This window comes from Carica papaya, chromosome 2, assembly GCF_054855325.1.
Source record: "Carica papaya isolate Zhongbai chromosome 2, ASM5485532v1, whole genome shotgun sequence".
Classification (NCBI taxonomy): Eukaryota; Viridiplantae; Streptophyta; class Magnoliopsida; order Brassicales; family Caricaceae; genus Carica; species Carica papaya.
This window is the reverse complement of record NC_142310.1, coordinates 17,560,141-17,581,405: the sequence shown is the minus strand read 5'-3', so window position 1 is coordinate 17,581,405 and position 21,265 is coordinate 17,560,141. Positions and strand designations below refer to the sequence as shown.

Genomic DNA, 21,265 nt, shown 5'->3' with positions numbered 1-21,265 from the left:
CTATGTTATTTTGCCATAAATTAGTTAGAAAATTATGTATTCATCATCTTTCCAACGTGCATGAATTTCAACAAAAGTAAACCAAAGTCAGTTTGATGGTATTGGGTGAGAATATTATTTAGAAATCTGCTTGTACGTAATGCTAATTTTTAGAGAGAGAGAGAAAAAAAAAACAATCACACAAAATCTTGAAAAACCATCTTATGGTGAAAGATTATGCACAAGACATAACGAATATTTCCTTCAAGTAGCACATTAAAGAATTTCTTTTCAATAACAAGCTACTTGGCGTGACTGATAAGCAACAAGAATTGTCTCATTTTACCATTTAAAAGATGATTATAGTCATGATATTACATTGAAATTTTAAGGTTTTCAACCTATTATATACGGTTCCATTAGTTTAATAAAATTATAACCCAATCTCTATTTTGAAGATTAATAAAATAAACTAATGAAACAAACAATCTAAGTATTAACAAAAAAAAAACATCTAAAAAATGTAAAATCCTCAAGAAAAATGAATAATCTCAAACAAAATTGAGAATAAAATATTAGAAAACTACAATCTAAATATTTGACCCAGTAACCTCTATATGTAGTTTTGATTAAAATTCTTCAACTTTTCTCTTACCCTTTTTTGAGCTGGATGCCTTCTCTTTAGAAAAGTCATTAGTGTTTTAATAATGACTTTAATGATGCAATCTTCCTATTCAATTAAATTGTAATCTTTATTCAAAATACAAAGATTAATTTGTAACTTTTTAAAAACTAATAAACTCGGTTGCAACCAGAACAACAAAGATCTAGAGTGTAATTATAATGCCTCTAAACCATCTCAGAATTACCAATAAATGGAGATATTTTCTTGATAATTGTTGTTGTAGGCGAACTCTATCAGGGGTAGATGGTCATCACAATGGCTTCCGAAATCAAGAACACTAGTTCGGAGCATATCTTCAAGGGTGTGGATCGTCCTTTCTGACTATCCATCGGTCTGATGGTGGAATGAAGTATTAAGAAACAATTTCGTTCCCATGACTTGCTGAAAGCTATACTAGAACCGAAATGTGAACCTGAGCTCCCTGTCAGACACTACTGTCACTGGTACTCTATGTAGTCTGAATATTTTTCGAATGTATATTCTTGCCAACTTATCCAACGGATCAGTCATTCTGATGGCCAGGAAGTGGCAAGACTTGGTAAGACGATCAACAATTACCTATATGGCATCATGTCCTGAGCGTGCCTTAGGCAATTCTGTCACAAAATCCATGGTGATAGGTTCCCACTTCCACTTTGAAATTGGTAGTGGCTGAAGTAGCTCACCTAAGCGTTGATGCTCTCCTTTGATCTGCTGACATACCAAACACTTAAAATAAAATCGGCTATATCTCTTTTCATCCCGTTCCACCAAAATCAGGATCGCATATTTTGGTACATCTCAGTGCTTTCGTGATGCATGACAAACTTTGAGCTATGAACCTCTGTTATAATGTCCATTTTCAGCTTGCTATCACCTGAAACACACACTTTGTCCTGAAATCTAAGCAATCCATCGGCAGAGACTTGGAATTCTGAGTTAACTCTCTATTCTGCCTCTTTCCTGAGGGTTGTTAGGGCAGAATTGGCGGACTGAGCTTCTTTTATTTTTTGGATTAACTCAGGTTGAACAGTCAGGTGGCCCAAACATGTGACTCTCTTCAGGTCCTGAAGCTATACTTATTGTGCGGCCCATATCTGCCTGCATTCTGAAACCATCAAATGAGCTAATGTACTTGCACTTTTCCTACTGGGTGCATTGGCTATCACGTTGCCCTTACCTGGGTGATACATGATGTCACAATCATAGTTTTTGAGGAGTTCTATCGACCTTCTTTGACGCATGTTGAGATCCTTTTGAGTGAATATGTGTTTCAAGCTCTTATGATCGGTATAGATCTAAAAGGTCTCCTCATACAAATAATGGCATCAAGTCTTCAAGGTGTGAATAATTACGGCAAGTTCTAAGTCATACGTGTGGTAGTTTTTCTCATAGCTCTTCAACTGCCTAGACTCACAGGCTATGACCTTCCCATGCTGCATTAAAACACAACCCAACCCTAAGTAGGAGGCATCACTGTAAACTGTATATCCACCCGATCTGCTCGGCAATGTCAACACATGTGCAATAGTCAGCCACTTCTTTAGTTCTGAAAAACTTCTTTCACAGAGCTCGTACCACTCAAACTTGACATTCTTTTTTGTGAGCCGAGTGAAAGGAGCAGCTAGACTAGAAAACTCTTTCACAAACCCGCGATAATAACCTGCCATCCCCAGAAAGCTACGGATCTCCTTAACCGATGTCAATTTTTCCCAGCTGAGCACTACTTCAACTTTTTCAGGGTTTACTAACACACTCTCTTTTGATATGATGTACCCTAGAAAGGTACTCTGCTCAAGCCAAAACTCACACTTACTCAACTTTGCATATAGCTTCTTCTCTCTGAGAACTTGCAAAACTTGAATCAGATGATAAGCGTGTTCCTCTCTACTTTTTGAATAAACCAAGATGTCATCGATGAACACAATGACAAATTGATCCAGGAATTGTCTGAAAATCCTGTTCATCAAGTCCATGAAGATGACTGTAGTATTGGTTAATCCAAATGGCATGACCAGGAACTCATAGTGTCCGTACTTAGTCCGAAAACTGTTTTGGGGATGTCTTCTGCCCTGATCTTCATCTGATGGTAACCTGAATGCAGGTCTATTTTGGAGAAGATCTGCGCACCCTGCAACTAATCAAAGAGATCATCAATCCTAGAGAGGGGATACTTGTTCTTGATCGTGACTCTATTCAGACCTCTGTAATCAATACATAACTTCAACGTCCTATCTCTTTTTCTTACAAATGTGACTCCGGCACCCCAAGGGGACACATGTCGGATGAATTCATTGTCCTGTAATTCAGTGATTTGTTTTCTCAGTTCCTTCATCTCAACACGACTCATGCGATAAGGAGCAACCGAAATAGGCTGAGTGTCTGGCTGAAGATCTATGGTGAATTTAACTTCTCTGTCCACTGACAGTCCAAGTAGTTCAATCGGAAATACATTTAGAAAGTCTCGAACTATCAAAATCTCTTGAATATAAATTTTTTTCTTGGGTTTGCCTAGTTAGAGAAAACAGTTGGGTTAAAGTACTTGATAATAAGAAAATTTGTCATGAGGAAACAAATGTTAAACGATTTTATTAATTCGTAAATGACTCCTCATTAGGAGGGTTGAATACAACTTTCTTGCTAAAATAATCTACGGTGGCATGATACGTCGCTAGTCAGTTCATTCCTGAAATTACATCAAAGTCTCACGTATCAATTTCTATTAGGTCCATACTCAATTTTCTTTCTGTTATATTTATGACACAGGCTTTGTATACAACCTCTCCCAATAGTGTCCTACTCCTAGGAGTAAACACAAACAACACATAATCAAGTTTTTTAGGTAATACATTTAATTTTGAAGCAAAAACATGTGGGTCCCATGATCCTTGCCACAATGCTGACAGATCTTGTCGCGTCCTAGTGCGGTCAACCTGTAAAGAAGGAAACGGTGATCACAACGGTAGAAAAATTACGCAGAATGGGAATTAGGAAGGGTCTCATCGGAGGTGTTTTGTGAAATTTCCCGCAGCGGCGCTGCCGGGCTTTGCCCGTATTTTTCGGTCAATCGGCCGATCCTTTTACTTCGATTTGGCCATAGAGTTGTTTAAAATTGAATTCCGAGCAAATGAAAATTTTTTTACCTCTTTTGGCAGTCGGAAAGGGCTCCGATGCGGCAGCGGGTGGCGGCGGCTCTCATTCCCGGCGGCTGAGTCTTCTTCTCCAGAAAGGACGTATAGCAGCTAAGGTTAGAGTTTGGTGTGAAGATGATTATTTATATCCGTCCCCATCTAATTTGGACCGTCTATCGCATTTGATCTGAACCGTTAGATCGCGATTAAATAGGAAATGAATCTGAACTGTTCATTGCGATCTAATTTAGGTCATCATCACGATCCAATCTGGACCGTCCGATCACATTTAAATCTGATCGTCCGATCGCTTTGGGGAGGGAATGCATCCAAACCGTCCGTGCGCACGAAAATAAATCTGAATCGTTCGATCGTGAGTACGTAGATCGCCCGCGTGATACCGCGTCAACATCCGTTGCTACGCAACACGTTCTGGTTCGCCGGGACTACTAACCGAGCATTATACGTGGTACAAATTTTTTAAATTATATTTTAACTTCTGATTTTCAATTTTTCTTTCAAAAATATTTTAATGATTCAAATTTTTACTCATTTTTTTCAAACTCGTTTTCAATTTCTTTTTTTATCAAATTTCTTCTATTTTTATACTAAATTAAAATTAAAAAATTAAAAAATTACATTTATAAATTAATTTTAAATTATATTAAAATTAAAATTAGTTGTTACAAGGTACTCTGCTGATTTGCGGTTCCAAAGTAAAAATCGATACATGTATACTGTCAGCCTCCATACTGCTAACAAGTCTATTTCAACTAGCAAAACTATCATCCTCTTTCTCTGAAAATGCTCTTCTCACTCTAACCCTTTCACCATTGAAGTGGATGTACTTCCATTTAGATAGGTATCTTCTAAGAACCAACTTCCGCCTTCGCTCTTGACCTAGATCCCTGAAAGCACTTGCCACTCTCCTGACTGTATCCTCATCTGGTCTCACACCCAACTCCTCCATGTCTGCAAACACCTGAATTTCCAGCAATCAAAAGGTCGAAAGTTTGCATGCCACCCAAAATTTACCAAGAAATATATTACATGGTAAAAAAAAAAAAACAGAAAGGAAAGTGCAAGATGCAGAAAATGAGATGTAACTGGAAGTGGAAAAGTATTTTCCATGTATTCTTTTGCAAGAATAGCTGGTCTTCTCCTTTTCTTTTCTTTCTTTTGAGTGGATACCTACTCCTTTTGTATTATGTTCTCTCGTAACAATCTTCCTTTTATATCAAAAAGTATTTTCCGTACCTCTACTATTTTATCTTGCATATTATGATGATCGTACAAAGAGATCATCCTAGAAAATAACCGCTTTGAGATTGAACGAGTGTGTGTATGCAAAATCATATTCCACAATGAATCAGCCTCATCCACCCTCTGATCCATATCAAATGCCAGAAGAAGGGTATCATATGTGCCCATCGTTGCACCTTGGCCTTTGCTCAACATCCATTTCGCAACCTGTTTATTATGTAACCAATTCAGCCACATTATACAGAAAAATAGGCCAGAAATCATAGCCTTTTCAGCCACATTATTCAGAAAAATAAGCCAGAAATCATAGCCTATATTGCATTCGTCAATCCTCATCACAAGAGAAAATGTAAGCTAGACCAACATTGAGCATATGGAGCATATGTGAGATATTTAACTGGATGCGAACATTATTGTTCTTCTCTCATGTGATTTACCTATGAAGCTTCATTAAAATAAAATAGTCAACAACGAACACAAAAAATCTGTGACAAATATCTGACTTAAAAAATATCACCTGCTTACATAAGACTTCTTTCAACAAGATCAGAATCACGTTTTCACAGGCCAGTGTGATACAAGAGTCTTAGTTTGTTATGGTTTCATTATTTAGGATTATAGTCATATTCAGCTATGTGGATGATTCAACACTATTTTAACAGCTTGTGACAAATTTAATAACACGCTCAGTGATTAAATTTATGATTGTGGTAATGAAAATTCTGTAGTTGCAGTTGTTGGCAATCACTATGGTTGTGGATGACCTTTTTTTTTCAACTTTTCTTTACTTGTTTTAAACACTATTCTGATCTGCTACATCAGTTGAGTAAAGAGAAAAGACCTTAAAGCTCTATCTAACCTTTTTGTGTTTGCAGTCTTATCATTGGAGCATAGCCTCAGAATTTTTAATACCACCATTTTTTAATTCCAAAAAGAAAAAAAGAAATTCATCTGACCCGCCGGTTTTCTGGTGCTTAAAGGTTTTTCTAGCTAGTAAATCACCATTTGAAGTAAGATATCATCAAAAAGGCCAAATATGGCCTTTGATTTGTCGGTGCAACTGACATATGATCATGCAACCAGCATTCACACGAGATAGACAAGTACTAGTCATGGGACTAACACCTGGTTGTGCAACCAAGAATTGATTACATAAAGTGATGCAGGATGAGTAGCAGTTAAATTAACTTTTCATGTGAATAGTTTAGAAATAGAGAAAATCTAAATGAAGCATAGTAAAGCATAGATAAGACAGGAAATCAGGGATCAAGGTGAATAAATAACAAGGCCACCAAGCCTTGATTGCACAGATATAGTGCTAATAGTAGGTCGATCCAGCACATCGCCTCAAGATATTTCAAGAGAATCTATAACTCGTGTTTTATTTTCTTAAACTAATATTTTAATAGTTTATTATAAATATTTGAAACTATTAAATATTTTAAAATTTACTTGAAAGAAAATAAAGTCAAATATTTTTTCTAAAACTTTTGATAATCTTAATAATGCTTACTATGATTATAAAGCATAAATTTATTAGTTTAGTTAAAAAATACTCTACATAATAACCTATTGTGTAAATAATTACATAAACAAAAAATTAATGTAAAATTTACGGCTGATACAACACATAAGAGCGTTTCAGTTAACTAGAGGTTAATCAGCCTACCAACTAAATAAAAGAAAGCTTATGCACAAAACTAGATTAATTAAATCACAAATGCCTTCTAATTTTATTCTATTCCACCCTTTTTCCATTCAACAAACCAAATGTCTCATAGAACAAATAAGGGAAGTTTAGATATTAAGCATGGAGCAACTTTCAGAGAATATCACATTATTTAAATGACTAAGCAGCAGAAAAGTTAGTTGGGGCATCCCCTCCCACTGAGTGAAAAATATTTTTGAAAAATGACATTCTCTGGGAATCTGCTAAAGTTTAGCAAGTTATACCATGAGTTCAAAAATATTTGAGCTGACACTAACATACTTGAATGACGTGCAGCCACTGACTCCTCTTTTTTAAGATTCGTAAAGCCTTAGCTGCTGCAATCAATGGAAATTCTGTCTCCCACACAATCCATTTATTCAATGCTTGATAAACAGCCTCTTTCTCACTGGGAAGTTCAGAGATCTGCTATTCAAAATTTATAATCAAATAAAGAAATTCATAGATGCAACGCTACACCTATATGCTGATTTTACGCTCTAAAATGCTAGTTAGAAGTAGTTCACCCCTCAAAAACTTGTATGTCCTCAATAGTTGACTCACATTTGAAGCGTCAAAACCAGAAAACAAGATTGAAGAAAAGACTTTCACTCACAATTCTAATAAGGTTAAGTGCTTTATGGCCAGAACCAGCTGAATCTCTTTTCTTCCACAAATGGTGCTCTCTTGTTCTAGCCTTCTTGATCTCTTTTCTACTAAAGATGCCAAAATATCAGGCAATTGTGGGAAACTAAATCAAGTAGTATTGATGCAAATAATCATGAAAGAATTGTCGTGCACATATAATCAAAAATATGAGCAACACTAAAGCTATGTTCAAGAATTTTGTCTGTGGGACTTCTGTAAATCTGCACTTGTTTTAAAGATGACGGTGAAAATTCCTTATAAGATGGTAAAAATTAAGTCGAATTAAGAGAATACATTTCAAATTCCATCAAAATATATTACCTTAAACTTAGAATTTTCTAGTATGCCCATTTTTATCATTTTGTGGGGGGAGATCCTAGTTAAAATTAATCTGAATTTGCTAAAGAATTCTACCCCCAAAAAAAGTCTAATTTGTTCCAAATGTAGTGTAAATGCTAAACGTAAAATAAAAGTTATTACCAAATAGTTGGCAAAGAAAGATCTTAATTTGACACAACGACAGACCTATCAACGGATTTGGAACTGAGAAGTGGTTGTCTAAAACGCTTGTGAGTGCCTTTGAGGTAAGGAATAACGGCCACCTGCATATTGGAGATCCTTCATCATAATGGTAGGAAATATACCAAAAGCCAAACACAAGTCCAATTTAGATGAAGCAAAAAAAAAAAGAAAGAAAAAGAAAAGAAACCATTTGAAGAAGAGAAAAAAAAAATAGTAATAAAGAAAATTTTCCTAAGAAAGCAAAATAAACTTTTCCCTTGCCTTGGCTGAGGAGGAGGTAAGACATTTTTCATTTTGGAAGCCACAAGTACTGCCCCTTGAAAATTGAAGCTTCAAACTCAAAGATCCTTCAGTTTTTTGACTGACAAATGACACAAGAATTAGACTAGTCACCTATATGACATTAGAAGACAACATGAAGAAGACAAGGAGTCATTATTAACCTACCCTATTTCCTGCAGAGGGAACTTACAGAAAGTAGAACGAAAGCTACAACAAGGCATCTCCGTATTCTTTCTGTTTTATTTCCAAAAAGCCAGAGAACCAAACAGGTCAGAAACTCATACTTAGAGAACTCTTCTTCAGCATCCTCCCAACATTTCCTTCACTAATTATTTTCCCTGCAAAAATTAAGCTTGCACACGCTGAAAATTCATAGAAATCAAAAGCACACGACGATCATGTCGGTTAATGAGAAAAATCAACCAAGAGATTTAATCCTAAGTTCTAGATAAATCAGCCAAGAGATTAATTCCCAAATATTACAGATTAGTTTCTGATTTTTTGGGATATTAATCCCAGTGTTTTTGGATAAGGAAATATATGATATCTCCATACCTTATCTAGTCAAAGTTCATCCCTTAAATCAAGGGATCTTTTTCTTTTTGAATCCGATTCAGTGGCAGGATTGTTGCCATGTTTCTCTATAAATACCAGCCCTTCAATCAATAAAAGCGGTAGAAAAAATGCAGAAAGGATGCAAATGCTATTATCCTATTTCGAAGAAAATATTTGTTACCATGGATGTACCTTTTTCGAGTCCAAATCTTTTTTTTTTTCTACACTCATCTTCAGGGAGAGACACCTTGTTGAAGATTTGGATTTACGTCCCACACCAATTTTGGAAGAAGAACCCAGTTCTTTCCTAAACACAGAACCTAGTCTTGTAACTAATAAAGGCCCAAGCCCAAACTCTATAGAGCCATCTACAAACAGTAATGAAATAACAACAGATACCAAACAGTAATGAACCAAAGATTGACCGTAAATCCACTGAATGCCCAGGTAATTCCCATGCCCGAGTCTGTCCAGGTCAATTCACCCAAATCCAAGTCCACTCACCAGAACCTAGTTTTCTTGATCTTGATATTCCTATTGCTAACTGAAAAGTTGTTTGACCTTGTACCAAATATCCCATATCAAATTTTGTTTCCTACAAACATCTTTCACCGTCATTCTCTGCTTTTACCTCCCAACCGTCAAGTGTGGAAATTCCCAGAAATGTAAATGATGCTTTGCAGGTTCCTAAGTGGAAGGTGGCTATTCTTGAAGAGATGAAGGCCCTTGAGAAGAATAAGAGATGGGAGGTAATGGATTTGCTAAGAGAGAAGAAAAGAGTTGGGCGTAAGTGGATGTTCACAACTAAACACAATTCAGATGGATTGCTTAAACAGAATTGACTACCTTGAAACCTCAAATTGTCTCTACAGTGACAGTACTCTTTTTTTAGATAAAAATAGTATAGTATTAATATAAACAATGGTACAAAAAGGTACCGCTTACATACAAAATATTTACATGTCGGTTAGTAGATCAATGACATTCCCAAAATTTTCCAACTTATTAATGTTATGACTCAAAATCAAAGAACCAAAAACATGTATCCATTTATTCCTAATATTAAGAATCTCCCCCTCAATTCCCCCAAATGCTCTAACATTCCTTTCCTCCCAAATCACCCAAAAAATAGATAAAGGAATAAGATAAAGATAAGTTTTCTTTTCACATATTTCCACCTAGGTCCAGAGCCCATCCCTCCCCAATCCCGCAATCACCCAATTAATCCCTACGAGACTATACACCATAGACCAAATTCCATACACTATACGACACCAGAAAAGGTGTGTTTACAAGATTTCGCAGTCGTCTTGCATAAATAGCAGCGATTAAGCAAAAATTTTCCCCTTTACATCAGTTTATCAATAGCCAGATGCATCCTTTACCCGCTTCCAAGCAAAACAAGATATTCTTGGGGGAGCCTTCGTCTTCCATATCTGGTTAAACGGAAAGTGTATTGTCCCCATCCCTTTCTTCCTGTTCAGATACTTGTAGAATAACTTGATAGTGAATTCTCCTTGTTTCTTCAAAATCCACACCATCTGATCCCTGTAATCATTTAACTGAACCTGGGATGAAAGGAATAGTAAGAGCTTCATACTCTTCAATCTCTCAATCATTAAAATTCTCTGTGACTGTTGATTTTTGGAGAAAAAATAATAATTTTATTTCTCTCCCTTTATGTTGTTATACTTGAGATACTTATACAATTCCTAACTTACTGATAAGGAAATTCTTATTCTACTAGAATTCTAATTACACGATATTAGTATTCTAATAGAACTCTAATTACATCATCTTAACTAATTAAATAATAAAATATCATACACAACAGTGATATCCACTTTTTTTTTAAATAAAAGAAAAGTATTATTATGCACAAGATACTAAGGGGATACCACCCGAATACAAACTAATTACATGTCAATCAAGTGGTTTATAACAACACCAAAGTCAATCAAGTCTTTGATGTCATAACCCAACAAAATAGAGCCAAAAGTATGAATCCATCTATCTCTAATTTTTGTACAGTTAGTCTCTATATCCTCAAAAGCTCTCTCATTCATTTCTTTCTACACTACCCAAAATATATTAAGTGGAATAAGGAACAAATGATGTTTCCTTTTACAAAAGTCCACACACACCCACAACTCATTACTCACACTACCAGTCATAACCCAATTTAACCCTAACAGCCCAAAAACAGAGGTTCGTATATTGTATGTCACTGGGCAGGATAATAATAAATGGTTACACGATTCCTCAGCAGCATGGCATAAGCAGCATCAATTAATAAGCACATTCCCCTTCCTTTTTAGCATGTCCAAGTCAAAATACATTCATTGGTTGCTTCCCACGCAAAAAAAGTCATTCTAGGAGGGGCTTTAGACTTCCATATTTGCTTATAAGGAGCTAACATGCTATGGTTGTTATCCTTCTTAGTTAGACAGCTATACAAAGATTTCACCGAGAACCCTTTCTCCTCATCCAGCTTCCAGATTCTTTTATTATTTTCTTTATTCAAATTCATGTCATACAAGGACAATAGCAGGCTGCTATACTCATCAATTTCCCAGTCTTACAGTCTTCTCTTCACCTTCACATCCCACACCCTTCCCTCCCCCACAATCTCATACATCTCCTCCACATTTGTATCCTTATTGCAGGCAATGTCAAAAATTCTTTTGAATCTGTCCTTTAATCTTAAATTCCCCATCCGTTCATTTTGCCAAAACCTAGCCCCATCACCCCTGCCAACCCACACAACCCTTGATGCAGTGGCTGTGATCCCGAATATTCCTCCAAAGGCTCAACCTATGGGGCTTAAATTTACTCATTCTCCCATTCTCCCTTTCCCAATCACCCCATCTAACATGCACCACCTTCCACCATAGTTTCCGCTCCTCCCCAAGAGATCTCCACAGTCGTTTCTCATAGAAAGCACGATTTAACTCTACAATTGACTTTAAACCAAGACCTCCCTCCAAAACCGGTTTTTTGACCTCTTCCCACCTAATCAAATGATACTTCCTATTACCATTCTCATCGCCCCAAAGGAATCTACACTGAATGTTTTCAAGTCTTTTTGCAATACTGGCCGGAATTGAAGATAGAGAGATAGTAGATTGGTAAGTTAACAAGTGTACTCTTAATCAAAGTGAGTCTACCGGCTTTAGATAAGAAGTTCTTCTTCCACCTTGCCAACCACCTATCAAACATCTCAATAATAGGCTCCCACGTTTTCACATCTTTATATTCTGCCCCAAATAGAAGACCAAGGTACATTATAGGAAGATTAGTGGCTTTGCAACCCAAAACTAAGGCCAAACTACTATATCTCTTCTATCACCAATCAGCACCATTTCCATCTTTTTCAAGTTGATTCTTACACCGAAGACCATTTGGAAGCATAGTAGGATGCATCTCAAGTGAAGAATGGCATTAACATTTGGTTCACAAAAAATTAAAGCATCATCCGCAAAAAATATGTGAGAAACACTCATCTTCTCTTTCCCACTCCCAATATCCACTGCTTTCAACAAGTTCAACTCCCCTGTTCTCTCCATCAATCTCCTAAACGTCTCCATAACGGTAAGGACGATAAGTGGTGACAAAGGATCCCTTTAGCGAAGGCCTTTAGAGGCCTTGAAGAAAGTTGATGGTCCCCCATTAACAATGACAGCAAAGAATGTAGACGAAATGCATTTTCTAATCCACTTTCTCCATTTACTCCCAAAACTCATCCTACCAAGCATTTCTAATCCACTTTCTCCATTCAACAATGATATTCACATTCCACCCCCTACTCCTATCGCCCTCAGGATATGCCTTCGCAACCACCATGTTTTCTTATTCTACAATGGCAAAAATCCTTAGAAATTGATCTTTGAGCCTACCCCCTCCAACCCATTCATCCTTTCAATAACAAATACTATCACCTTTCCCCAACTTCCACTTGGTGCATTCCTAAAATTTATGTTTCCCCATGCCGATTTTTTTCCAAAGTCCCAAACCATGAGGTTTAGTCACACCCCTAGTATCTTCTCCCATTTAACCGATACCCCAATGAGCCTCCACAACTCGTTGGCCTCTACAACAATTGCAGTCAACCTCAACTAACCTCTCCAGCAATTAGATGTAAAAAATACATTCTTTAATAGAGACTTAAAAGAAATAAACCACTAAATTTTGATGAGAAGTTTGAAAATTTAAAAACTCCCTCTACGTTCGAAACAATCTCCAAGAGTCTAATTTGAGAAGTTCATCCAATTTGCAAAAGACCAGGGATATATTCAAGGACAGACTAATCATACCATGTTCAGAAAACACACAACCAATGAGAAGAGTCTTGCGTTTGAGTTTGAGATTAAAGACTTGGGATCACTGAGATATTTTCTTGGAAGAAAAGTAGCATAACCAAAAAAAAAAAGGAATATCAATCTCGCAGAGGAAACACATCATTGATTTGCCCAATGAAACAAGAATGAGTACTTATCGTCCCCCGCAGAAACTCCTATTGTCCAGTGGACACATCACAGTACCCAAGTACCCAAAGTTAGTTGAGAAACTTATTTACTTGTCACATACATGAGATATTGCATTTGCAATAAGCTTTGTGAGTCAATTTATGCATTCCCCTCATGAAGAACACCTTGAAGCTATATATCAAATTCTGAGGTCCTTGAAAAGCTCACCAGGAAAGCGTTTATTCTTCAAAAAACATGAAAAGAAAGAGGTATACATAGAGGCAGATTGCGCAGGCTGAACCACTAATGGGAAATCAATATTAGGCTATTGGACCTTTATACAAAGGAACTTAATGACTTAGAGAAGTAAGAAACAAAACATATATTGCAGAGGCTGAATACCGATCAATGGCTCATGGGGTTGATGGCATGGCTGAAACGAGTTTTAAAGGAACTAAAGAGATCAACAACCATGCCTGTGAAGCTGTACTATGACAACATAACAGCTATTAGCATTACGCACAGTGCAGTTCAATACGATAGAAAAAAGCATGTTGAAATTAACAAGCACATAATAAAGGAAAAGTTTGAAGCATGAGTTATATGCATGCAATTTGTTCCAATATCACAATAAATACCTAATATTCTCACAAAAGAACTTTTCAGCACCTTGTGCATGATAGATATCTATGCAGCAGCTTAAGTGGGAGCATCGGTAAGTGAGAAAAATCAGCAAAGAGATTAATTCCTAATTGCTAGGGATAAATCAGCCAAGAGATCAATTCCTAGTTTATTTATGATTTTTGGGATACTAATTCCAGTATTTTTTAATAAGGAGATATCTAATATCTCCATACCTTATCTAGTCAAAGTTTGTCCCTTAAATCAAGCAAATTCTTTTTACTTTTTTAATCCGAGATTCAGTGACAGGTTTATTCTCATGTTTCTCTATAAAAACCAGCCTCTTCAATAAATAAAAGCAGTAGAAGAAGTTCAGAAAATTTCTCGTAAACTTTTGTAATGTAACAGAAAATGAAGTGAGAAATAATAGGAATAAAACATTGACAATTTAGCCACCAATTCCTGTTTTGGGTTAATTGCTCATTCGTGTAGTATTTTCTGACATCAAAAAATCCATAGATAAATATAGTAAAATTAATTAAGGTAAAAATCAATAACCAATCAAACACAAAACAAATCTTAATTAACATGAGCATAAAATAAGTTTCAGGCTCATCTCATATTAAATTAATAAGTTATGAGTCCTAACAAATCAACAGTTGCTGATGTAGAAACAGTAACTCCTTCTGGCCAAGCTTACAGGCATTTTACGCATGGTAAAAAGAAATGGAAAATGAAAAGTCATGACAAGAGCTTGAGCTATATGAAGAAGGGATGGAAAATCAAGTAGAAGAAATAATACAAGAACAAGTAGAGGAGTAAAGTAAGTCGCAAGCCCAAGAACAAGAAGATGATCAACTTCATGGTAAAAATAATCCTACAACTAATAAACATGCTTCATGGAAAGATAAAGCTATTGATTTTTTTCTTGAAAATATGATAAAGTTATTGATTTTTTTATAGGATATAAGGCTATTGATATTGAATCTAATGAGCAAACCAAGAAAGAAAGTTTTTAATTTTTTTAAGTTTGTTCGACCATCTTGGTTTTATCAACCTTCAATCATATTTCTGTTGCCAAATATTTTTCCTCATAAGAGCAACAAGTCAAAGGATTTCCAACAAAATTTTTCAAATGTGCATCGATTGAGTTCTATTATTTTTGGACATTTCAAAACTCGAAGACAAGTTTTCTTTAAGTGGGGGAGAATGATACAAAGAAGCATTATAGAAATGCTACTAGTATTATTATCATTTAAAGCATTGATATTTATTTTTAGATTCACATTTCTAAGTAGGTTGCTAGTTCAGTATTATTTTTAATTCTATTCCTAATTAGTTGTAATTTCTTTCCTAGATTAGTTATGATTTGTTTTATTATTCAATTAAGAATTCCATTAATTAGTTTATCGCTAAATTTCTTTTTATGTAATCATCGTTCTTTTATGATTAGTTTAAGAACTACATAAATATGTAAGTCATAAGGATTGTAAAGTAAACAGTCGATTCTTATTAAATTCTATATTATTCTTCAATGAAATTTTTCTTCTTGGTGGATCAAAGAATTTCCTAGTTTTCCTACAGATTCCAGTGAAACTCTAATAAATTCTAGGTCTATTTGTCTAGCTTGGATGTTATCAAAGCACCCTCATAAGATTTAATGAGATCAAGTAAATTTAACCATGTTCCTATCTTATGTCACCAACTAAGGCGAATGAGAAAAATATGTTAAAGGAAAATTTAGTTGTGAAGAACTCATGACAAGGGAGAAGAGTCATTGACGAGGGAGAGGTCACCCTCGTGGAGAGTCTCAACTAAGATATACATACATGCATGCTACTACTGGGAAAATGCAAAGCAGATAATCTAAGAACCTCCAAGCAGTTGAAAAGAGGTAAAGGAGAGAAGAAAAACGACAATGATAACACAATAAATTTGGTGCTTGATGGCGGTGATGTAATTTGAAGGAAGGCCAAATTTATCTGTGTGTTAGGATTTGGTAATTTGTTTTGTTTTTGTTTTTCCAAGTAACCATATATGAGTGTAAAAGGGAGAAATGTTGACTTCTAACTTGAGCGTGGTGCCTGGCGGATGATATTCCACCTACCTCAACCTTTTGTTCCCTTCCTCTTTTTCCCCTAAATGGAGCACATGTTGTATGGGAGTAGAGAGAGTGTAGTGAATTGCAAGAATAAAGGGGGAGGTAAAAAATGTTAAGACATTGAGATCTAGTACAAGATAACTTGAGTCTGTGTACCAGGTGTAACGAAGAGTGAGAATTCTGCGCGGTGTTTATACTACTTCTCTTTGTATATTATAGTGATCGGAATAATAGTAAGTTCCCATGGAGTTAGCCAAGTGGAAGTGGTCCTGAACCAGTTATTTGGTGTGTGTTCTAGTTCTTTCTTTTATTTCATAATTTGTATGGTGAAATTATTTCCGAAAAGAACTTACAAGAAGAAAACCATAAAATTCTACTTCCAACAAACTAAAAATCATTTCTCCAAATCCAGACGAGAATAATCACAATATGAAAACTAATATAAGTGACTGTAAGCAAATGACATTAAAGGGAAAGAAGAAAATACAAAAACCAAAAGATCATCCTATTCTAATCAATCTCAGAGAACAGAGTAGTTATTTTTCTTAACAAAAAGGAAAAACACATATTAGCAGGGGAAAAACCTCAAACTATCAGAAAACTGAAATGCGTACCAACAAACTGGTTTCAAAAAACGGAGAAGACAAAGGAAACTAATAGCCAATCCGAAATTAACCCACCCTATTCCAAAGCCTCTTTGTGTTTCCTTCTTCAATCACTTCCTCCCCTTTAACAAAACCTAATAAGACTCCATATTGATTCGGAAAAACCCTCTCCCTTCTGTTATCTTCTTCTTCCCCAGAAATCATCAACTCTCCTCTCTCCAAAAATATTCGCCCGCCAGCTTCTCTCTTCCTTTCTCGTTTCTCCGCCGCATGTATTTCTCCAGAAGCTTCTTCAATACACTCTGCGTGTTATCTCTCCTCTCGACCGTTCATGTCCATTTGCTTCTGTTTCAGCGTTAAACGGCACCGTGGAGAAGGAGCCTGTGTTGGGCTTGGATAATGCGTGAGTTATGAGTAACAACATTGTTTTTATGGACCGCCTATAAATTTAGTCATTTAAATTCTATAACAATTAATGTTTAAAAAAATAATTTTTATAGGATATTAATATGCGTTGCAATTTTATTAGTATGATCTTCACTATGGCTCCCATCAAATTTTACAAATTTAATATATACGGGATTAATATGTGTAGCAATTAAGTATGTCTTGTACCTTGTTCAAAAAGACATTATAGAAAACTTTTTTGAAGGAGATGTTAATAGCATACTTATGTAATTGTTATCATTTATTTGACATCATAGATATTACAACATAAAATTGTCCGTGACTAAATACATATTTTGAAAGATACGAACTTACACAAGAAAGTTACTAATCTTAACTCTTATTGATGACCATAGTAAAATAAATTATAAAAGGATATTGTTTGTGTTGAAACTTAAAAGACAATATTTAATTTTACAGAGTTAAATGCAAGTCAATAAGTAAAAACTATATGCTAAATTATGTTCTGATATAATTTTAATCTCTGCAACATAATTTATTAATTGAGTGATTACCAATCTTGTGTCATTTGTATAATCTAAAAAATAGATTTACATCACTAAATAGCATGATTGAAATATCCATTTTAAGCTTCGAATATGTGTTTCATAATGTCAGAATATTTGATATTATTTAAAATTTTTAGTATATGTATGTCATTAATATTATATAAATTTACTTCTATTTTTTGAGTCTTTCATCACATAGTAATAAAAAAATATATTAGTTATTTTTACGATGTCATCTATAGGTTGGTTCTTTTTTAAGAATATTGCAAATGTTTTCTCTTATCTGTTAAAGTTGGATATGTATCTCCATAATGACTACAAGTGGATTATATGTATTTTAATAGGTAATCTCTCTAAATTTCGACCATTCATTTACCATCATTTAGCCAGCAAGCTTTTATGTCAAGAATGCTTGATATCAATTTTAAAAAAATTTAAATATCTTATAGATTTGAAGTAGATGACTCAGTATAAATCTCACACGTTTTCGCAAATTTAAAATCTTGTACTATTTTCATAAATATGAGATAATGGTTAAGAATACAATTTATTTTATTGCACTATGAATAATAAACAATATTTTTTAAATATTTTCTTGAAAAATTATTACTTTAACGTTAAAAGATTGGTCCAACTATCTATGATTATTTCCCAAACTTTTATTTAATACTTCAACCCAGATGTTACTCCTCAAGAAACTACTAAAAAGATGATGAGCTAATCATCACTCCAATCATCCTTAAAAAAACACGAATAAACTCGATATATATGGAAATTATATACTTATACATATATTCCTCTATCTTTCACTCCATCTCCTTACTTATCATCTTCAATGCCTCCTTAAGGGCTTATTAAATAAAGCCCTCCATGGATCATGGATCTTGTACGTGCATTTACTTCTCTATTATGTATGGATAATTTAGGCCACCTGGTACAAATTAAAGGTGGGTAATCACTTGTAAAAGCTAATGGAACATGAGAAATAATATTGCAATTTATTAGAGAAGCGCATTGAGGAGTTGAGGAAGAGTTTGAATTTGATTCGATGAAGTAGGTTGATACACCCTGGAGAGCAAAAATTGTGCAAATTTATTACACAGTGAACTTCTTCTTCCTCAGTACACACCAGATCCTAGGTTTTCTAACAACAATACATTACTTCAGTAAAATATGAGAAAATCAAAGTACGATACATTTCTTCCATTAAAGAGAATACTTGTTGTTGTGCCTTGATGTCCAAGTTGAATATCTACAAAATAAAGAGAAAAAAAAATGCAGAAATCTAGAGCTTTTGATGTCTACGTGAGAGGAAGAAGTTTGGAGAAGAAGGAAACCTGATTATGGGTTTTCTAGTGAAGAAAAAGAAGTATTTATACCTTTTTTTTTTGGTTTAGTAGCAGCTAAAACATGATAAAATATGTGTTGCACGCAGCCCATTTCCAACAGGCCTTTTAACATCCCCACTCAAGCTGGAGAGTAGATGTTTTCTGCTCCCATCTTGATCATATGTTCTTTAAGAAGCCAACTGGACAAAGCTTTTGTAAAAATGTCTACTAGTTGTTGTTTACTGTTCACATGTCTCATTACAATACTCCCTTCATGTACCTTATCTTTAACAATGTGACAATTTAATTCAATATATTTAGTTCTCTCATGAAATACAGGATTAATAGCTATATGTATGACAACTTTATTATCACAATACAAATCTATTGCTCCTAAGTTACTCACCTTAAGGTCATTGAATACATATATGATCTATGTTAACTCATAACATACACTTGTTATAGCTCTATACTCCGCCTCTGCATAAGACCTAGAAACTGTTTGTTGCTTCTTAGACTTCCAAGATGTTAGCGAGTCCCCTAACAAAACACAGTATCCTGTAACATATTTTTTTGTATCTGAACATCTTCCCCAGTCACTATCAGTGTAAGTCTTTAGTTTTAATTCAGATATGCTTGAGCAAAATAAACTCTGACCTGGAGTGCCTTTAACATACCTCAGAACCTTATATGCAGCCTTTAGATGGCAGTCTTTGTGGCTCTCCATGAATTGGCTGAGCATTTGAATAGAGTACGGAAGGTCTGGCCTAGTCAATGTAAGGTACATCAACCTACCAATCAATATTCTATACATTCTTGGATTTGGGATTGACTCTCATTCATCCCTTAAAAGTTTAACGTCTTGGTCGAAGGGAAGTGATGAAATTTTGTTTCCCAAAACTCCAGCATCCTTCAAAAGGTCTAAAGCATCTTTCTCTAATATATGTGAACTCTTTTATTTGATCTAATAACTTTAATTCCAATAAAATATTTTAAATTTTCTAAGTTCTTAATTTTAAACTTATTATTCAGTATTACCTTTAGTTTTTTAATCACATTTTCATCATTATCTGTCACAATGAGGTCATCAACATCTATAAGTAAAATTGTAAAACTATTACCATTAACATTTATGAACAAATTGTAGTCTGCCTGGATTGCTTGAAACCTTGTTGAGTAATAAACTCAGAAAATTTGGCAAACGCTTGTTTAAGTCCATATAAGCTTTTATGCAATCTACAAATTTTCTCTTATCTCCTTTTAGGATGTTCGGGAGGAAGTTCCATGTATACCTCCTCATTTAAGTTTCCATGCAAAAACACGTTGTTAACATCTAATTGCTGAAGATGTCATCCCTTAATGACCGCTAAAGGTAATAATATTCTTACTAAAACTATTTTGGCCACTGGCAAGAAAGTCTCATGGTAATCTAGACCTTCTATTTGGGTGAAACCCTTAGCGAAAAGTCTGACTTTATGTCTCTCAATAGTACCATCTGCCTTGAATTTCACTTTGTAAACCCACTTGCATCCAATAGCCTTTTTTCCTGCATAGACGTCCATAATCCTCCAAGTTTTATTATCTTTTAATGCTTTTAGCTTAGAGTGCATTGCCTTCTGTCAATCATCACTCTTGTTTGCTTCTTCAAACGAGTTAGGTTTTTCTTGGGATGTTATAGCTAGAATATATCTCTTGTGTACCCCTTTAATCTTGAAGTATCCAACAGTACTTGTTATGGGAACAACTTCATTTGATTGAGAGTCTTCTCCATTTATCTATTCAACATTATTTTCATGTCCTTTAATTTGCTTACACATATAATCCTTTAAGTGCGTTGGTGTCTTACCTGTTTTAGTGGATTTTCTTCAAGTGGGTGTCTCATTAGTGACAACTTCCTTAGAGACAAGTTCATGTTCAATGTCCTGCCCATGACTTTCTATTTCTCCAGTTGTTGTTTCTTCCTGTATTTGATTAGGCATTCCCACAACTCTTTCTAAATTCTCCATTTGGCCCTCTAGGTTAACCTCTTCAAAATCTAATGCAATGTTCATTCTTGTTGTGGGTATGGACCCTGTGTTAATTTTGTGGAGGTTTCTAATGTGTTCATCCAGCTTCTATCCTCATAAGGAAACACATTCTCATGAAAGATAACATTCATGAATATGATAATATCACATGTTTCAATATCCTGTAGTTTGTATCCCTTAGTACTAAAAGAGTATCCCAAAAATATGCATTTCTTAGCCCTTACATCAAACTTATGTCTATTCCCAATTAAAATTGATGCAAAAGCCAAACAATCAAAAATCTTTAAATGGTTATATCCTAGTGGTTTCCCAAACAATATTTCAAAATGAGTTTTATTGTTTACAACTAGTGTAGAAATCCTATTAATAAGATAAATGACAATTGATGTAAAATCACTCCAATACTTTA

The 21,265-nt window shown here is 34.8% G+C and overlaps 1 protein-coding gene across 5 annotated transcripts; it reads right to left on the bottom strand.

The window, feature by feature from the left end:
• Positions 1-4,414: 4,414 nt before the first annotated feature.
• On the bottom strand, positions 4,415-16,956 carry LOC110810772 (Pentatricopeptide repeat (PPR) superfamily protein). Of its 5 annotated transcripts, XM_088213470.1 has the most exons (9): positions 16,621-16,955; positions 8,945-9,059; positions 8,363-8,535; positions 8,177-8,276; positions 7,919-7,995; positions 7,362-7,461; positions 7,028-7,171; positions 5,032-5,244; positions 4,415-4,756 (listed from the first exon to the last, which is right to left on the bottom strand). In XM_088213470.1, the coding sequence occupies exons 3-9, from the start codon at positions 8,416-8,418 to the stop codon at positions 4,544-4,546; spliced, it is 903 nt and encodes a 300-aa protein (XP_088069596.1). In that variant the 5' UTR covers positions 8,419-8,535; positions 8,945-9,059; positions 16,621-16,955; the 3' UTR covers positions 4,415-4,543. The 5 variants fall into 5 exon arrangements, with proteins under 5 accessions (XP_088069596.1, XP_088069595.1, XP_088069594.1 ...); XM_088213469.1 differs by lacking the exon at positions 8,945-9,059 and having other exon boundaries at positions 16,555-16,955; XM_088213468.1 differs by lacking the exon at positions 8,945-9,059.
• Between the last annotated feature and the right edge of the window lie 4,309 nt (positions 16,957-21,265).